At 52.6% G+C, this 18,677-nt stretch overlaps 1 protein-coding gene across 1 annotated transcript; it reads left to right on the forward strand.

Moving 5' to 3' along the window:
• Positions 1 to 260: 260 nt before the first annotated feature.
• Positions 261 to 17,246, forward strand: LOC128135727 (uncharacterized). Its single transcript, XM_052774798.1, has 10 exons — positions 261 to 472; positions 4,224 to 4,326; positions 4,638 to 4,715; positions 13,603 to 13,755; positions 14,562 to 14,728; positions 14,929 to 15,022; positions 15,688 to 15,762; positions 16,162 to 16,287; positions 16,695 to 16,787; positions 17,175 to 17,246. The coding sequence occupies exons 1-10, from the start codon at positions 261 to 263 to the stop codon at positions 17,244 to 17,246; spliced, it is 1,173 nt and encodes a 390-aa protein (XP_052630758.1).
• The last annotated feature ends 1,431 nt before the right edge of the window (positions 17,247 to 18,677 follow it).

An 18,677-nucleotide genomic window follows, 5' to 3' on the forward strand; every position in this document is an offset into this window, starting at 1 on the left:
CTTGGGCCCGCCCCCCGTGGAATCCCCCCTTGGAACCGCCCCCTCCTCCCCGGCCGCCGCGCCCCCTGTGTGACGCCCCGTTGCTAGGCTGCCCCCTGCCGGCGCAGACGGCGTCCTGTGCGGAGCGGGAGCGACCGGAGCTGCCGAGCGGCGGCCGGCGCTCGGGGCTCGGCTCTTCTCGCCCCTGCTTCGCTCGGTTGGGCCTCGGGGAGACCGCCCGGGGCTCGGCAGAGCCCGCCGGGCGCCATCCCCGCGGCGGCATGCAGCGGCTCTTCTCGTGCTGCCTGGGGAGGGTGCGGCGGCCGCCGCCCTCCGACGGCGATGCCGGACCCTGCGCCGCCGAGCCCTCCGAGGTCCGGGAGAAGCCCCGGGGCGGGCTGCACGGCGCGGCCGCCGGAGGTGACCTGGCGCGGCTGCAGCGGCACTGGTGGAGGAAGAGATTCCGCATCAACAGGCGGGACGCGGAGAAGCAGTAAGGGGCGGGCGGCGCCCGGAGCAAAAGCCTCCGGCCGGCCACCCCGGCGGAGCCCAGCCCGGTGGCAAGCGCCCTTGTATCGATGGGAAGCAGGAGAGAAGGGTGCCTGGGTAAACTGTGGAGTAAAAACCCCTTTAGGAGTAAAGCACGTCTGAGGATTGCTCTAGCAAAACAAGATGCTCGTTCCTTCCCTCCCGGCTTCTGGCACAGCATCCCTGTTGTGCTAATGCACCACTTTGCATAGCAGCCTTGGTCTGGAGCACGTTTCTAGTATTTTCTTTTCTTGTTTGGGGGGTTTTTTTTGGTTTTAGTTCTGCTTATGCAGCAAACCTGAAAGTGGTCTCTCTCCAGAGCCCCACCTGACCCTCAGCCAAGGTTGTTAGAAGATAACACCTCTACAATGTATTAGCGCCTGCAGTGCTTGCCATGCAACCACAATCTTTGTTGGCCTCTTGATATCCCAACTAGGAGCTCTCTAAACTCTCCGGTCCTCTGGCTGACCATGGGAATTTCTTAAGCCCTTCAAAGTCAGGACTGGGTTTGAGGAGACGTTACCCCAGCTTCACGGGAAGAGTAGCTGCAGCATTAGTGTAGCATCCCACTGAGGTAGAAGCCTTGTAGTGAGATGTCAGTCTGCCAAGGGTTGTCTTAATCTCAATGGCCCTCAAAATGGAGAGGGGGTTTGTCGGATGAGACTGTAACCAGTGGGGCTGAGATACTCCATAGACAAGAATAAGCACCTGCAGCACGAACATGCCTGTAGTGAGTATTTCAGCCTCCAGTAGTCGTGCAGCAAGGTGTCGCTGGGTGTGGGTGTTACCCTTTACCAGCTGGCTATGAATATGGCTCGGATGGCTCATGAATGGCTGTTGCTCTTCCAGTAGAGAGTGTATGCAAGCGGGGGGGTATTTTTAACAAATGCATTTCCTTCCTTTCTGTATATAGTATTCAGAAGCAACTGGAGCAAAACACCGGCTGTGAAATGAGGGGAGAATGTTCTGCAGGAGGCACAGAAGGCCCAGCAGTGCTTGACAGCTCTTGCTCTGGGAAGACTGCTGACTCTCCCTTGGGCACCCCTACACTGACCGGAGCAGGTAGGATCCTTCACCGTGGAGGAGGTGATGAAGACAAATCACTGGCCTGTAGAAGAATGATAACCTCTTGATTGGATGCAGGGCTTGAGGGATGGGGAAAGGCAGAGTGAAATAAGCACTCACAGCAGAGTCTCACATCTTACCTCCTTTGTAGGTGTCTTGCCAGCAGCAGGAGGACAAGAAGAGGAAGATTACGACTCCTCTTTTGATTCTGAGGTACATTCATAGAATCATAGAGTCAGTGTCAAATGGTTGCCCCTAGGGCCTACACTCTAGGCGCTTAGCTGCTTCTGCCTAGGTCCTCTCTGCCTTGGGCAGGTGTACGTCGGCCCCTTTGAAAGCCCTGCTCAACAGAGATGCCTAACACGCCGGTGGTGTTTGCCCTTTCCGTTCTTTCCATCATCTGATACCACGTTACGCGTGTTGGCTGAAGCGGGAGCTTTGTGCGTGGAAACGGGTTGAGGAGGAGTCTGTGCCAGTTCTCACACATGTCTTTTCAATTACACAGTCGGATTGTGAAGCTCCAACAAAAGCGTCGGCCGACGAGCTGCCTCCTGCTGCAGATGGAAAGGGAGCGTGCGCGCAGCCCGTTGCAGAGGAGAGCGGCAACGGTAATTTCCTGACGCACTAAATGGTTACCTTTGTAAGCTTCTCTGCGGTGAAGCACATGGGGAAAAGCAGAGTGAAATAAGCACTCACAGCAGCGTCTCGCTTCTTGCCTCCTTTGTAGGTGTCTTCCCAGCAGCAGGAGCACAGCAGCAAGATGATGACTCCCCTTTTGATTCTGAGGTAGATTCATAGAGTCGTTTAGGTTGGAAAAGAGCCTTAAAAGTCCAACCGTAAACCCAACACTGCCAAGCCCACCCCTAAACAGTGTACCCCAGCGCCACATCTACACCTCTGCTAAATACCCCCAGGGATGGTGACAGGTAGATTCACAGAATCATAGAGTCAGTGTCAAATGGTTGCCCATAGGGCCTACACTCTAGGCGCTTAGCTGCTTCTGCCTAGGTCCTCTCTGCCTTGGGCAGGAGTACGTCGGCCCCCTTTGAAAGCCCTGCTCAACAGAGATGCCTAACACGCCGGTGGTGCTTGCCCTTTCCGTTCTTTCCATCATCTGATACCACATTACGCGTGTTGGCTGAAGCGGGAGCTTTGTGCGTGGAAACGGGTTGAGGAGTCTGTGCCAGTTCTCACGCACGTCTTTTCAATTACGCAGTCGGATTGTGAAGCTCCAACTAAAGCGTCGGCCGACGAGCTGCCTCCTGCTGCAGATGGAAAGGGAGCGTGCGCGCAGCCCGTTGCAGAGGAGAGCGGCAACGGTAATTTCCTGACGCACTAAATGGTTACCTTTGTAAGCTTCTCTGCAGTGAAGCACATGGGGAAAAGCAGAGTGAAATAAGCACTCACAGCAGCGTCTCGCTTCTTGCCTCCTTTGTAGGTGTCTTCCCAGCAGCAGGAGCACAGCAGCAAGATGATGACTCCCCTTTTGATTCTGAGGTAGATTCATAGAATCATAGAGTCGTTTACGTTGGAAAAGACCCTTAAAAGTCCAACCGTAAACCCAACACTGCCAAGCCCACCCCTAAACCATGTACCCCAGCGCCACATCTACACCTCTTCTAAATACCCCCAGGGTTGGTGACAGGTAGATTCATAGAATCATAGAGTCAATGTCAAATGGTTGCCCCTAGGGCCTACACTCTAGACGCTTAGCTGCTTCTGCCTAGGTCCTCTCTGCCTTGGGCAGGTGTACATCGGCCCCTTTTGAAAGCCCTGCTCAACAGAGATGCCTAACACGCCGGTGGTGTTTGCCCTTTCCGTTCTTTCCATCATCTGATACCACGTTACGGGTGTTGGCTGAAGCGGGAGCTTTGTGCGTGGAAACGGGTTGAGGAGGAGTCTGTGCCAGTTCTCACGCACGTCTTTTCAATTACGCAGTCGGATTGTGAAGCTCCAATGAATGTGACGGCCGGCGTGTGGATTCCACCTGCACACAAACTTGGAGCATGGGCGCAGCCCGTTGCAGAGGAGAGCGGCAACGGTAATTTCCTGACGCACTAAATGGTTACCTTTGTAAGCTTCTCTGCAGTGAAGCACATGGGGAAAAGCAGAGTGAAATAAGCACTCACAGCAGCGTCTCGCTTCTTGCCTCCTTTGTAGGTGTCTTCCCAGCAGCAGGAGCACAGGAGCAAGATGATGACTCCCCTTTTGATTCTGAGGTAGATTCATAGAGTCGTTTAGGTTGGAAAAGACCCTTAAAAGTCCAACCGTAAACCCAACACTGCCAAGCCCACCCCTAAACAGTGTACCCAGCGCCACATCTACACCTCTTCTAAATACCCCCAGGGTTGGTGACAGGTAGATTCATAGAATCATAGAGTCAGTGTCAAATGGTTGCCCATAGGGCCTACACTCTAGATGCTTAGCTGCTTCTGCCTAGGTCCTCTCTGCCTTGGGCAGGGGTACATCGGCCCCTTTTGAAAGCCCTGCTCAACAGAGATGCCTAACACGCCGGTGGTGCTTGCCCTTTCCGTTCTTTCCATCATCTGGTACCACGTTACGGGTGTTGGCTGAAGCGGGAGCTTTGTGCGTGGAAACGGGTTGAGGAGGAGTCTGTGCCAGTTCTCACGCACGTCTTTTCAATTACGCAGTCGGATTGCGAAGCTCCAGCGAAAGCGTCGGCCCTCGTGCGGCTTCCACCTGTATGCAGACGTGAAGCATGGGTGCAGCGTGTTGCAGAGGAGAGCGGCAACGGTAATTTCCTGACGCACTAAATGGTTACCTTTGTAAGCTTTTCTGCGGTGAAGCACATGGGGAAAAGCAGAGTGAAATAAGCACTCACAGCAGCGTCTCGCTTCTTGCCTCCTTTGTAGGTGTCTTCCCAGCAGCAGGAGCACAGGTAAGAGGGAGGTTTTGACTCTTCTGAGAGCAAGTTACTTTGTTTTCCAGAGGTAATGCCGAAGTCACGCTCCCGTATCCCCGGTGCTGCAATGCAGTGCGATGCTGCAGTCTTGCTGGGGATTCCTTTCCCCACGATCTGTCTGTCCGTGTTCTCACTTGCTCAGGTTTCTGCACCGGAGAGAGAAGAGCTTCAGCTAAAGAAGGATGCTTCATGTCAAACCGACCTTCAAGGCGACAGACAGGTGACTCTAGTAGAGGCTGATGCAGATATCCATAAATAGAACCAGTCAGTGTACAGAGATCTGTTCTTGCTACTGTGTTCATTTTGGAACGCTGCTGAGAGGAGGTGACTGAATCCGGACCTGAGGTGTATTTCGCACCTCATTTTGTTCCCTTTGTGAAGCCGAAGGGCTGCATAAAGAGGGAAAACAGTGGGTTGGACGAAAGCACGTGCGCAGACTCTCATCCTCTATTCCAAGGAGAAGAATATTTAGCCTTTTCTGTGTATTAGGAAAGAGAAAGCCTCACGAAGAGCTGGCGATCCTGTAGATATGCTCAGCTGAGACAGTTGCCTGCTGGTGGCGGCCAAAATCTCTTATGTTTGAATTCACTGAGTCACAGAAGCATAGAATGGTTTGAGTTGGAAGAGTCCTTTAAAGATCATCTAGTGCAACCCCCCCTGCCATGGGCAGGGACACCTTCCACTAGATCAGGTTGCTCAAAGCCCCATCCAGCCTGAACACTTCCAGAGATGGGGCAGCCACAATTTCTCTGGGCAACCTGGTCCAGTGTCCCACCACCCTCATTGCAAAAAATGTCTTCCTTATGTGTGGGTAGTTAGGGTCTGGCGGCCGGAAGATGTCGCGCTGTACGGGAAGATAGGGCCCCTCTCCTAATAGCCAATAACGGTTAGTTTATGGTGTAAGCAGGCGGAAGTGACGTTGTAAACCTTAGCTATATAAAGCTGTGTTACTCATCAATAAACGCCATTTGCTGTCCACCATATTGGTGTCTGCAAGCCGATGGCCCGAGCGGCCTGGGGTGGGTCGCCGTGCCGTTCCTGAACCAGGTCGCCGCGCCTCAGAAGGCAACAAGCGGTGCCGAAACCCGGGATCATCGCCTGGATGGGTGAACGGCGGCCGGAGCGGCAGGACCAGCCCGGCGGGGAGGACGCTCCCGGACCAACAAGGAGGATGGAAGCCCTTGTGAAGGTCGCATCACAATTACATAAGCAATGGGGTATTGATTGTAAACCCAAAGATTTTACTCTCGCCGTTGCGAGGCTTTTACAAATAGGGGTCATTGACCAGCCGGTGGATATTCTCCACCCTGCAGTGTGGGATAAGTGTACTAAAGTGTTAGCCGAGGAGACGATGTCCTCGGGTTGTGGGAAAAACCTTAAGTCTTGGGGGAAAGTCGTACAAGCCCTGCAGAAGGCCATACAAGAGCAGGAGACCTGGGTGGCAGCAAGGGACTGTTTGTTGGTCACCCCGAAAGTAGGAGTCGGGGCAGCCACACAGACTCCGCTCCCCCCAGACGGTGGCAATTCTGCTGAGCCTAAAAACTTGCGAGAGGGCGATACGCCCCCCAAATCCCCGAACCCCGACCCGCTTACAGACGGACAGAATCAAGCAAAATCCTTCTGGGGTGGGTTAGCCGAGGAGGCCAGAGGTGCCGCGGGGAAATCAGAGTTTGAGGACGTCTGGGCTAGACCACCGCCCTATGCGCCCCAAAATGGCGCCGAGCAGCAAGGGGGAGGGCGGGGCGAGGACGCCGCCGGCGGGAACAGGAGGGAAGCGCTAGAACTAACGAGCGCGTGCAGACGGGAAGGGGAGGAGAACGAGAAGGAGAAAAGTGGTGGGGGCGGCCGGGAAGGGAAGGGGAGCGTGAGTGATGGGTGGAGGGCCAATCAGAACGGCCATCTGAAGAAATGCCCTTATAGGGCAAACACCCCCCCGAGTAGAAGGCGGGGCGAGCCAAGAGGGGGGGAACAGCCCGCCCGCAAGGGAAGTGGGCGGGGGCGGAGCCCAACAAAAAAGTATGGGAGCCCGAAAGTAACCGGTCAGTCGAGTTCTGATTCCGGATCAGACACTAGCTGGGACGAGTGGCTCGCAACCGATCCAAATTCAGAGGGGGAGGAAGCGGGGGTAAACAAGGTTAAAAACCAAAATATCCCCATCCGCAATAAAGAGGGACCGCAAGGGGGAAAAATTCCTCTCACGGATTGGAAAAAAATAAAGATTGCGTGTGCCGATTGGGCCCCATCGGCCACGCTAGCGTTCCCGGTCCGGGTGACGGACGGGGGACAAAGGGTCCATTCGCCAATAAACCCTAAGGATATACAAGCGATTGTTAAAGCAATTGCGGACAAAGGGCTTAATTCTGCCATGGTCTCCACCCTCATAGATGGGGTTTTCGGAGGAGATGACATGCTCCCATTCGATATAAAACAGACTTGTAGATTGATTTTTGATGGGGCAGGGATGATTGTTTTTAAACAAGAATGGGAGGACAACTGTACGAAACAACTAGCCCAAGTAACTGGGGCAGATCACCCACTACATGGCTCCAGCCTGCAGCGACTAATGGGTACAGACCCAACAATGATTACCCCCCAGGCACAAGCCCAAGGCCTGCGGGCCCATGAAGTTACGGCAACTACTCGTGCAGCTAGAGAAGCTTTTCGCACAGCCTCTAGAGTTATCGCCAAGCCATCGCCATGGTCTACAATAAAACAAAATGAAAGTGAAAGCTTTACACAATTTGTGGATCGCCTCCAAGCAGTGGTCGACTCCTCGACCCTACCCGCGGAAGCAAAAGGTCCGGTCGTTGCAGACTGCTTACGTCAGCAGTGTAATTCAAAAACCAAAGAAATCCTACGATCACTACCGGTGGGGTCAAGTATCGCGGACATGATTAAGCATGTCATGAAAGAAGAGCATCTGGCCCCGATTCAGGCGGCTGTTCGCACCGCTATAGCTAATGTGATGGCATGTTTTAGATGTGGCCAGGCGGGCCACGTGGTGGCAAACTGCCCCCGACTGGGGGACCCGCCAACAGTGCCCCCCCCGCGCCAAAATCAATCCAGAGGACCGTGTTGGGCCTGTGGAAAGAAAGGACATTTCGCTAAGGATTGCAGATCTAAAACCCAGGGAAACGGGGGGGGGAGAGGGCACTCGGGCCGCACACGACCCTCTCCCACTTGGGACATGAGGCGGCCCAACTATGCCAACCCCGGGTGGGGCGAGGCGCTCCCGAACCCGCTGCCCCCTCGAGAAGCGACCAACTTCATGGTCCAACCAATGGTCCAGCCCAATCAGCCCCTATCACAGGGACAACAAGGACTACCCCTTGGGGGCGAGACCCCAGGGTGGCCCTGGCAGTAAAGTGTGACAACCCGCCAGTGGTATGGGGGATCTGTTCCCTCTATAATATCTCAAATGACACCACCATTAGCGTCCCCTTCTTGATTGACACCGGAGCAGATGTTACAGTTATTCCTGAGACGAATTGGCCCCCACGCTGGAAATTGGAAGACGCCCCCATGGTGGGTGGAGTCGGGGGATTAACCCGAGCTCAGAAGAGTGCTCAATTGGTAGCAATCACGCTCCACACTGAAAAGGGACCAGAGAAAACCATCACCCTTTTCCCATATGTCATGTCAGGAGTCCCACCCCTGTTGGGGAGGGACGCTCTAGCCCTGCTAAAAGCCAGAGTGACAAATTTACCCTAAGGGCCACTGCCGCACACCCACTTCCACCAATTAGGCTGACGTGGAAATCTTCCGACCCAGTGTGGGTCGAGCAGTGGCCCCTATCGAAGCCTCAAATGGACGCTCTTCTTGAGCTAATTGACCACGAACTACAGCGAGGTCACATAGAGCCTTCCACTAGCCCGTGGAACACCCCAGTTTTCGTAATACCCAAACGAACTGGCGAAGGGTTTCGTCTCCTCCATGACCTGCGTGAAGTAAACAAGACAATCCAACCAATGGGTCCTGTCCAAACGCTGTTGCCTATGAACTCTATGATACCGGAAGGACAACCTTGTGCTGTCCTTGATATTAAGGACTGTTTCTTCTCAATACCCCTGCATGAGGAGGACAAGGAGCGGTTTGCTTTTTCCGTCGTGTTCCCAAACAGCCAATGCCCCAACCTACGCTTCCAGTGGAAAGTGCTGCCCCAAGGAATGATCAACTCACCCACTATCTGCCAGATTACGGTGGATCGGGCATTGGCACCGGTCCGGCGCAGTAACCCGACTGCGACTATCATTCAATACATGGATGATATTTTAATCGCTGCACCATCAGGAAGTCAGGTAGACCAGCTAGTGTCAACGGTTTCAGAAACTCTAAAAACAAACGGGTTCGAAATTGCAAGCGCGAAAATTAAAAGAGGACCATGCGTAAGTTTTTTGGGAGTGGAGATCACAAGTTCTTACGTAACCCCCCCCCAAATAAAAATCCGTCGGAACATTAAGACACTCCATGATATGCAACAGTTAGTGGGGTCCTTGCAATGGCTCCGCAACATTGTTTTGATCCCTCCCGAAATCATGGCCCCCCTGTACGATCTTTTGAAAGGAAAGAACCCATGGGAACAAAAAACTCTGACGATAGAAGCAACGAACTCTCTCGACTTTATCGAGCAACAGGTGTCATCAAGCACGCTCGCCAGGTGGAACCCGAATATACCACTTGATCTGTATGTACACTTCACGGCGGGGGGGGGGAGTAGGAGCATTAGCCCAGGGCCCCCCTGAAAAAGCCCAGCCAGTACAATGGATAGTCCTAGGAAAAACGTCACGTGCATTTTCTCCAGGAGTCGAGTGCCTTGGTAACCTCATCATGAAAGGCAGAAAACTCGCCCTAAGGCACCTAGGCATCGAACCCGCCAGGATATACCTACCCTTCCGCAAACAGCTTCCAACGCAATCAGTGGCGATGTCAGAGTATCTGGCCATAGCTCTCGTCGGATTTGGTGGAGAAGTCCGGTACGCCACAAAGCCCCCCTGGGCTCAAATGCTGACAATTGTCAACATCGACCTTCCACGGAAGATCATGGACCAGCCCCAACCGGGACCAACGGTCTTCACAGACGCATCCTCAGCGACCTCAACCGCGGCAGTAGTATGGCAATCGGGAGGAGAATGGCACTGCATTAAAATGACCGATCGTGCTCTTTCAGTCCAGCAGCTAGAAGCGACGGCCGTAGTACTAGCGTGCAGACTGTTCCCAGCAGAACATCTTAACATAGTAACTGATTCGATGTTTGTGGCCAAAACTTTGCTTGGCCATGTCGGGGCCCGGCGTGTCAACATCCACAACAGCCCTAATGCTGGAAGAAGCACTTTTTTCTCGAAAGGGCACTATATCGGTCATCCATGTCAACAGCCACAGCCCAATTAAAGGGTTTTTCCAAACCGGTAACGACAAAGCAGACGCCGCTGCAAAAGGATTGTGGACACTAAGAGATGCCCGTCAGCTACATGAGTCTCTCCACATCGGAGCAAAAGCGTTAGTAAAGAGATGCGGGATCTCAGTCACTGACGCAAAACACATAGTAGCTACATGTCCCCACTGTCAGAAAGCACCACTGTGGTCCAGCGGGGTGAACCCCAGAGGTCTTAAAGCCTCCGAGGTGTGGCAGACGGATTTTACACTCTGCCAGTTGCTAAAACCTCGAGCGTGGCTAGCGGTAACTGTAGACACATATAGCGGGGTGATTGTAGCCACTCAACACCTTAAGACTGACTCCAAAACAACCATCCAACATTGGCTGACAGCCATGGCGTGGCTTGGCGTCCCTAATCAGATCAAAACGGACAACGGTCCAAATTTTGTTTCTAAATCAGTTCAGGCATTTGCTCTGAAATGGGGTATTATCCTAACACACGGCATCCCGTATAATAGCACGGGACAAGCCATAGTAGAACGAGCGAATCAAACTCTGAAATCTAAATTGGAGGTATTGGCAAAAACAGAAGGTTTTGTCAACGCCATTCCCCCAGGAGACCAAGCACGCCTACTAGCAACTGCTCTACTAGCACTGAATCAATTCCCCAGGGGGGAGGAGGTGAATAGCCCCACCCAAAAACATTGGGCCACTCGAGCACTAGAAGAAGGCCCGTTGGTCATAATTAGAAATGAGCTGGGAGAATGGGAACAAGGGTGGAAACTGGTTCTGACAGGGCGAGGGTATGCCGCTGTCAGAAAAGATGGTAGAGTTAAGTGGTGCCCGCTTAAGTCTATCAAACCAGACCTTCAGAATAAAACTAATGAAAACTGTGAGTTTTTGTTCACAGGACCGGATCATCGGACACCCCCGTAACCCGTACACCCCGGTGGCAAGCGTCCCGTCCAAACCTGGGAGTTCCACACTGACAGAATCCAGACAACGGCAAAATAGCCTCCGCAGGGGGGGGCTGCAATGCCTTTGTGTGATCCTGATTTTGGAGCTTGTCACTATAGGACAGGCAGAACCAAACTACTATCACCATCAACCGTTCAGATGGATCCTACGGGACCCTGCAAGTGATCGAGTGATAAGGGAGAACGTAACAGTAGGTGCCCCAACTTTTACGATAAAAAATAGTGACTTATTCTCCATAATTGGACGCGATTCATTATGGGGAACATACTGGTGTCCCAGTTCAAACCCAGGAAAAAGTTATTGTAACTATCCAGGATACTGGTTTTGTGGGTATTGGGGATGCGAGACCATTGTGACAAGTGATAGATGGAAACCACAAAAAGAAGATGAATTTTTGCGAGTAAGATGGGGACCAAATAGGTGTAAACATCCAAAGTTTGCGAGCGATGGATTACTATATGAAAAAGGTACTTGTACCCATTTGATTTTGGAAATCCTAAACCCGACCAATACGGGTTGGGTTGTGGGGAAAATGTGGTCAGTATTTCTTCACAACGGGTTTAAAGATCCAGGAGTAGTGATACAAATCATTAGAACCACGCAACAAGTACCCCAAGCAATCGGGCCTAACCCGGTTCTTAACCCACAAACATCCAAACCTTTAATACATAACACCAAAAATAATACCGAGGATACGGCTCCCAATAACACCAAAATTTTGACAACTTTAGAATTTGAAATGCCCCCCCTATGGAAGTTGTTGAACTCAACATACCAGATATTGAACTCTACAAATCCAAATATGACAACAAACTGCTGGCTTTGCTATGACGTAAGGCCCCCTTTTTATGAAGCAGTAGGTATACCCTCTAAACCAGAACTAGTGAATGGGTCTAATCCTGTACAATGTATATGGAACACTGAAAACAGCCCAGGAATGACGATGCAATATGTATCAGGACAGGGCAGATGTGTCGGCGAAGTACCCCCCGAGAAAAGGCGTTTATGTACAAACGAGACCACACTAGAAAAAGGATCAAAAGGTGATTGGCTAGTTCCTGCGAACAACACCAAATGGCTATGTTCGAGAATTGGAGTTACCCCATGTATATCTCTTAAACTGTTCAATGGAAGTAATGAATTTTGTATACAAGTAATAATTATCCCAAGAATCATATACCATCCTGAAGAATTTATATATAATCATCAAACCCTTTTAACTTCTCATCATATACAAAAGCAAGAACCCTTTACCGCTCTGACCATAGCTACCCTACTAACTGTAGGAGCCGCAGGGGCAGGAACAGGAATAGCCTCATTAGTCGAACATAACCAGAGGTTCCACTCCCTTAGAATAGCAGTAGATGAAGATTTGGTTCGAATTGAACAATCGATCAGCGCTTTAGAAACGTCATTGAGATCATTGTCAGAAGTAGTTTTACAAAATCGTAGAGAATTAGATCTCATGTTTCTACAACGAGGCGGACTATGTGCTGCATTAGTAGAAGAATGCTGTGTATACGCAGATAACACTGGGGTTGTCAGAGATACCATGGCCAAACTTAGGGAGGGTCTAGACAAAAGAAAAAGAGAAAGGGAAGCCCAACAAGGGTGGTTTGAATCATGGTTTAAACGTTCACCGTGGTTAACCACCCTGATATCTACCTTGATAGGACCGATCGCAATGATCATGATAGCACTGATCTTTGGACCCTGTATACTGAATAGGCTCGTGTCGTTTGTCAAGAGCCGACTAGAGAAGGTTAACATTATGCTGGTAGAACACCAGCAACTGCTTTAAGGATGTACCCACTCAGTGTTACCCCCAGTTATCCCTAAGTTACCCCAAGTTACACCCCATTATTACCAGTTACCCTCTAACTTCCACCCGTTCACTGTGCCTTATGTTTTTTATTCAAGTTTATGACATATACCTTTTAAGATTGTTATAAAGTATAGAATAAGAATAAAAATAGAATTTTTTTTAGGATTGTTGTATTTTAGCCAATTTAGTTATGCATAGGGAGGGGGGAAAATGTGGGTAGTTAGGGTCTGGCGGCCGGAAGATGTCGCGCTGTACGGGAAGATAGGGCCCCTCTCCTAATAGCCAATAACGGTTAGTTTATGGTGTAAGCAGGCGGAAGTGACGTTGCAAACCTTAGCTATATAAAGCTGTGTTACTCATCAATACACGCCATTTGCTGTCCACCATATTGGTGTCTGCAAGCCGATGGCCCGAGCGGCCTGGGGTGGGTCGCCGTGCCGTTCCTGAACCAGGTCGCCGCGCCTCAGAAGGCAACACTTATGCCCACTCTAAATCTACCCTCTTTCAGTTTAAAACAGTTGCCCCTTGTCCTGTCACTTCAGGCCTTAGTAAAAAGTCTCTCTCTCTCTTTCTATTTTGAAAGGCCGCAGTAAGGTCTCCCCAGAGCTCGCTTTTCCCCAGGCTGAACAACCCCAACTCTCTCAGCCTTTCTTCACGGGAGAGGTGTTCCAGCCCTCTGATCATTGTTGTGGCCCTCCTCTGGACCTGCTTGAGCAGGTCCATGTCCTCCTTGTGCTGGGGACCCCAGAGCTGGATGCATTACTCCAGGTGGGGTCTCATGAGAGCAGAGTAGACGGGCAGAATCACCTCCCTCGACCTGCTGGCCACCCTGAAGGCCGAGCTAATGATATCATCCCATGAGTAAAAGCATCTCTCGTGTTGTCATCTTCTCACTGATTTCTCCATGCTCATGGAACACCATTTCTTTAGACATGGGTCAAGCAGCCGTGGCAGGAGCTCGCCAACCCTCTCAAAAGGAGCTCCCTCACAGAAGCTTCACCTGAAGCTGTGAAGTGCTACAGCGTGTACCTGCAGGAACAGAAACTGCAGTTGCAGAAGAAACTGTACCGTTCCAAAGCTAAGGTATGGAGAAAGCCTGTCTCTTGTCTCTTGGCAGGGGCCCAGGCCTTTTTTGTAGCAAACCAGAGCGGGGACCTGATCCTTTCTTGGGGGTTTTGTGTAACCCAGGGTGGTTCAGTGTGCGGTTCGCTGTGATGAGCGGGATGGGAGGGAACAGCACTGCTGCCTTGGGTGCCTGCCTGTTTGCACCACTTGAAGTAAGAGCGGAGGGCTGCACTGAGGTGGTCTTAGTACGCTAGACACCTTTGCAACAGGAGCAGACCGAGTGACATGTAATTGACTCGCCTTGTTTTATAAGCCTGGCGCCTACAATTAGTAAGGCCACTAACCGTGAAGTCACTTTGTCCTTGATTGGAGAAGGGGGGGGGTATTCCTTTCAAACAGCTGCTTCTCAAGGTTCACGGATCACGTGTATTTGCTGCTTCTCTTTGGCTCGGCAAAGCGGAGTGTGTGCTGACAGAGAAAGAGTAGGCATGCTGGAGTGTTGTGCTCACGCTTTTTTGCAGTTCCTCATCACGTCATCATTGTTATGGAGCTGCAAAGTCACTTTAGGAGCAGGAGGAGCTGCTAACCGTGTTGGAGTAGCCAACAAGCGGCTACAAAGAGTGTTTGGAGTCCTTGAGAGAGGAGGAGGAGCGTTGTGGCAGCGTTTAGGAAACGCTTTAGGAAATCATTTTAGACGTAGGAGAGGGGCCAGTGTAAAAGATGAAGTAACGTGGGTTTTGAGAGTCGACATGAGAGTCAGAGCAGTCCACTCCTTTTTATCAAACCTAAGTTGACTACCGGCGATTCTTCTTGTGGTTTGACAGCTGCAGGAATTAAAAGAACGGCATACCCGGACTGAGTGTTATGCCGAGTACCTGAAGGATGCCATCAGGAGGAACGAGAGGGAACTAACTTCCAGGAACCTGCAGGACCTTCTGACCACATCTTCTGGAACTGCGGCTATCCCAGAGCTGGAAGACCACATACGACGGTAAGGAAGTAACAGAGTGGAGCAAGGCTTCGCTTTCTGCGATTGTGCGAAAACAACAGGACTGTCTTCTTGCATCCCAGCAAGATAATAATACACGATTTTCAAAGACGCTTTTGTTTTAGATGAGGTTCTTTCACATTCTTCTTTGGGGATTTGTGCTCTTGTGGCCTCCTGTGATAAGGCCTGTCCTTCTTTTCCAGGCTCCAAGGTGAAAAGGCCAGGCTGGAAACCACAGTCCAGCAACAAGCAAAGACCATCGAAGCCCTTTGGAAAAAACTGCAAGCCTGTGCCTTAGTAAGCTACTCACAGCCTTCCCTTTTCGTGAGCTACAGAGCCTAGTTCTGTATCTGTGTGGGAAATTTTAAGATGAGGTTTTCCTGGAGAGCCTAGGAGAGATCAGTTTCTCTGTTCTACTGACTACAGGCTGCTCTGAAAGTCCTGCTGGCCCATTCCCCCAGCTTTCTGGCTTTGAGAGTTGTTCCGTGAGACTATAGCAAGTCCTTCTTAATGCCATCTTTGTTAAGGACTTGACAGCAATGCACTGGCTTAAGTATTTTCTGCTTTAGACCAGTCGTGAGCTTGAGACCTCAGGCAGCACTTCAGACAGTCCTGCGGTAGAGGGGTTTGGTGCCTTCGGTTGCGGACACTCCTTGGGCTCTGGTGGTGGTGAGCACGTAGTCCTGGAGGCCTGACTGGCATCATCAGACTGGGACAGGAATTCTTCCGTGGCCTGTACTCTGGGCACCTTCCCATGTTAGTGGCCATGGATTCCTTGGCCAGAAGGTGTAGGTCTGTAATGCAACGAGAAGACCTCCAAAGATGAAAGGCTGCAACTAATAAGGGAATGACACCTCCATAGGCCATATTTTGTATGCTTGGTTGGCGCTGCCGTGAGGTATGACCTTCAGCCAGGGAAGTCCTAGTGTGACTTCTTTTTTCTTCTTTTAATGCTGCTGTAGTCTCATAATGGCCTGGAGGACTCGGTAACCGGCTTTCGGACAACACGGACTGCAAAGGAACACCGACGTCGGCAGGTATATGAACAGCTTCTGGGAACGACTGGTTTTAGTCTTTGAATTTCTCGTGGGCAGGTAATTTATGAAAAGGTCAGGTGGGCTGCGGGGAATCCCCCAGGTTTTTGGGCAGGACACCCTCAGGGGAAAAGTCTATACGTTTCCTCATTCCCCTGGTGCTACTGTGTTTTGCATCTGCTCGGTAGACAATATGCGGGCACTTGCGTTCATCAGCACGATTCCTTTGATGGGTAGGCTGTGTGCTGTGGACAGGAGAGACAGCTGTGGGTGAGAGCTGTGAGAGGAGACTGGACTTGGGAGATACATGTTTTCTCCTTTGTGGAGAAGGCTGGCTGCACATTCTGCGTGTGGATCCTGTTCCTGTGCTCTGTGTGTGATGCATCTTTTCTATTTTGAAAGCGTGGCAGTGAAAGCAAGGAAGTAAAGAAGCTGGGCAAGACGCAATGCCGATCGGAAGCGCTTCCGGATGAAGCGTGGAAAAGAAACGCCGCGCTGGAGGAAGAACAGACCAGGCATGGCTTTTTAGTGCTTTAAAGAAATACACACTGAGGAGAAGTCAAGCTTTACTGAACCCTAGTGTAAAAGCATGTGCATAACCGTTTGCGAGCAAATTCAAGCCTCGCATTCGATCTTGCCAGGTGCTTCTGTGCATGAGCCTATGGTTTTAAAAAGCTGCAAAAGGCCTTGCAAATGCAGGCTGCCTGCACTTCTCCTGGGTGGGAAGGAAGTCTTGTCCTCTTCTGTTCAGAGAAATTTGGGGCCCTCCAAGTGTTGGGTGGTGCTGGGGAGCTGGCTGCTCTCAGTAATTCCTGGCTTGTCAAGCACATTACAGATGAAGCAAGCCATCCGGGGCTGTGCTGCTTAGGTAAGAGTGTGTGCAAAAGGCCGACTGCTGCTTTGCTTCACGCTTTCCTTACTAATTTGCTGTGCAGGTTGAAGATGCTTCTGCAGATGTCTTCGACAACCCTGACTGCGTCTGCAGCGCGAAGGAGAAAGTCCCAGCTCAGTTTCTGGCGAGAGATGAAGTAAGTTGTTCCGAATTGACTAACTAAATTGGTAAACTAAGAAGAAAGCTGAGCTCTGGTTTGGTTGGTGGATTTGAGGCGATTATTCTTTTCTGCTAGAACCCGTGTGATTCTTTTCCTATACTTTTTTTCCGCGCTGCTAATTATCTCTTGGCTGTATTTTGCAAGTGATTGACTGCTCTTGATGCTCCTGCTCCTGTTGTGGCAGTAGATGATGATGATGTTGATGAACACAGATGTAGTTGTCGTGATGGGTAAAAACCACGAGCCAGGAGTCCCAGCAATGGCCTCACTGACCAGCATGCAGTGCCGGGGGCCCTGAGCAAGAACAGCGGAGCTGGTCACCACACACTGAGATTTTAATACATTTCAATACTCTGTCTGCAGGTGACGAATGCAGTCTCGATGGCCCCCCACCTTACGGATTTCCAGTCACAGCTGAACCTCCAACGCGGTTAACGATGAGAAGATGCACAAAGAGCGGAGGAAGTGCCAGTGCCAGAAAAGAGTGCTCCCAGGGGAGATGCGTGAGGCCTGGAAACCTTTGCCTTCCACCCTGTGCACCCCCCCCACCCCACCCCCACCCCCCCCTAATTACAAGTGTTCTGTCGCAGTTTGGTATTTAATAAACTCTGCCACCTCGTACGGGTCTTAGTTTTGCTGCACAACCGGAGCTCTTCGGACCTAGCGCGTCCGGACGAGGAGAGTCCTGTTCCTGAAGGCTCGCTCAGGCTCCCTTCCCACGCAGGCAGTCAGCACACCTCTCCCTGCCCTCGCTCGGAACGACCCCCAGTCCTGCAGACATCTCCGACGGGGAGCACGCGTCCGTGTCCTTTCCCTCTGCGGAGGCTTGAACCGTGGCGGTGCTCAGACCAGGGACCAGCGCTGAGCGACTGCTCATCATCGGTCGCCAGACTCCTTTCTAGAGCAACCCTCCCGCCGGTCTGGGCAGAAGGGGGTGGGCGAGCTCCCGGTAGCCACGGACGCTTTGCAGATCCCACCGGGACCTGGCGGATTTGCAGCCTGCCGAGGGGAAAGGCGGGAAGCAGCGGGCACGAGCCGCAGCAGGGAGAAACCCACCTCGACCCGAGGAAAAACCTTTCCTCCTGCGAGGGCGGCCAGGGACCGCTGTCAGGGAGCAGCGCGGGCACGCTGCTCCCTCAGGGACGGGGAGCCGAAGGGGGTCCCCGCAGCCAGCGGGGCAGACCCAGCCTCGGCCCGCACGAGCGAGGGGAGCGGGGCCGTCCCCGGGGAAGGCAGCCGAGAGCCCGCAGGGACGAACGAGCGCCTGGGGAGGCGGCGGCGCCGAGGGCGAACCGAGAAGCCGGGCCAGGCCGGGCCGGGGCTCAGGCCCGGTGGCGGCCAGCGGGGTCGGAGACAGCCCGGTGGTGGCCAAGCAGGGCCACGGGGAGGCGGCCGGCGGGCTGGGGTCCGTGGCCGGGAGAGACCGAGCTGGAGACGGGGACGCCATGACGGAGCTCGGGCAGGGCCTGCAGGCCTCCGCCTCCGCCTCGGGGGGCCTCCCGCGCCGGAGGCCCCCGGGGTGAGGCCGGAGGCTCCAGCTCAGCCCACCGGTGGCTTTTTTGTGCCACAGAGAGGTTGTAGGGTCTCTGTGCTTGGAGACGCTCCCGCCTGGACGTGGCCCTGGCTGACCCTGCTTTGAGCAGGGCGGGGGGGGGGGAGACGAGACGAGGCCCCTTCCCGCCGCGACGACGCTCGTGCTTTCGGCGCTCTGGGGATGTCGCGCTGCGGGCCCCGTTTGCTTCGGCCAGACCTCCCGCCTGCTTCAGTGAGCTTTTTGCCAGAGTCTGACCGCGTACAAAAGACGACGGCAGACTGTACCCAGCATCTCCGGGCACAAAGACGGCAACGACCTTCTCAGACGCCCAG

The sequence above is a fragment of the Harpia harpyja genome, chromosome 23, assembly GCF_026419915.1.
Source record: "Harpia harpyja isolate bHarHar1 chromosome 23, bHarHar1 primary haplotype, whole genome shotgun sequence".
NCBI classification, from domain to species: Eukaryota; Metazoa; Chordata; class Aves; order Accipitriformes; family Accipitridae; genus Harpia; species Harpia harpyja.

Bases quoted from the DNA above. Each gene is read 5' to 3' on its own strand.
- LOC128135727 (XM_052774798.1), top strand. From the start codon at position 261: ATGCAGCGGCTCTTCTCGTGCTGCCTGGGGAGGGTGCGGCGGCCGCCG. The intron at 14,729-14,928 runs GTAAGGAAGTAA...CTTCTTTTCCAG, and splicing joins CTGGAAGACCACATACGACG to GCTCCAAGGTGAAAAGGCCA. The intron at 15,763-16,161 runs GTATATGAACAG...CTATTTTGAAAG, and splicing joins AGGAACACCGACGTCGGCAG to CGTGGCAGTGAAAGCAAGGA.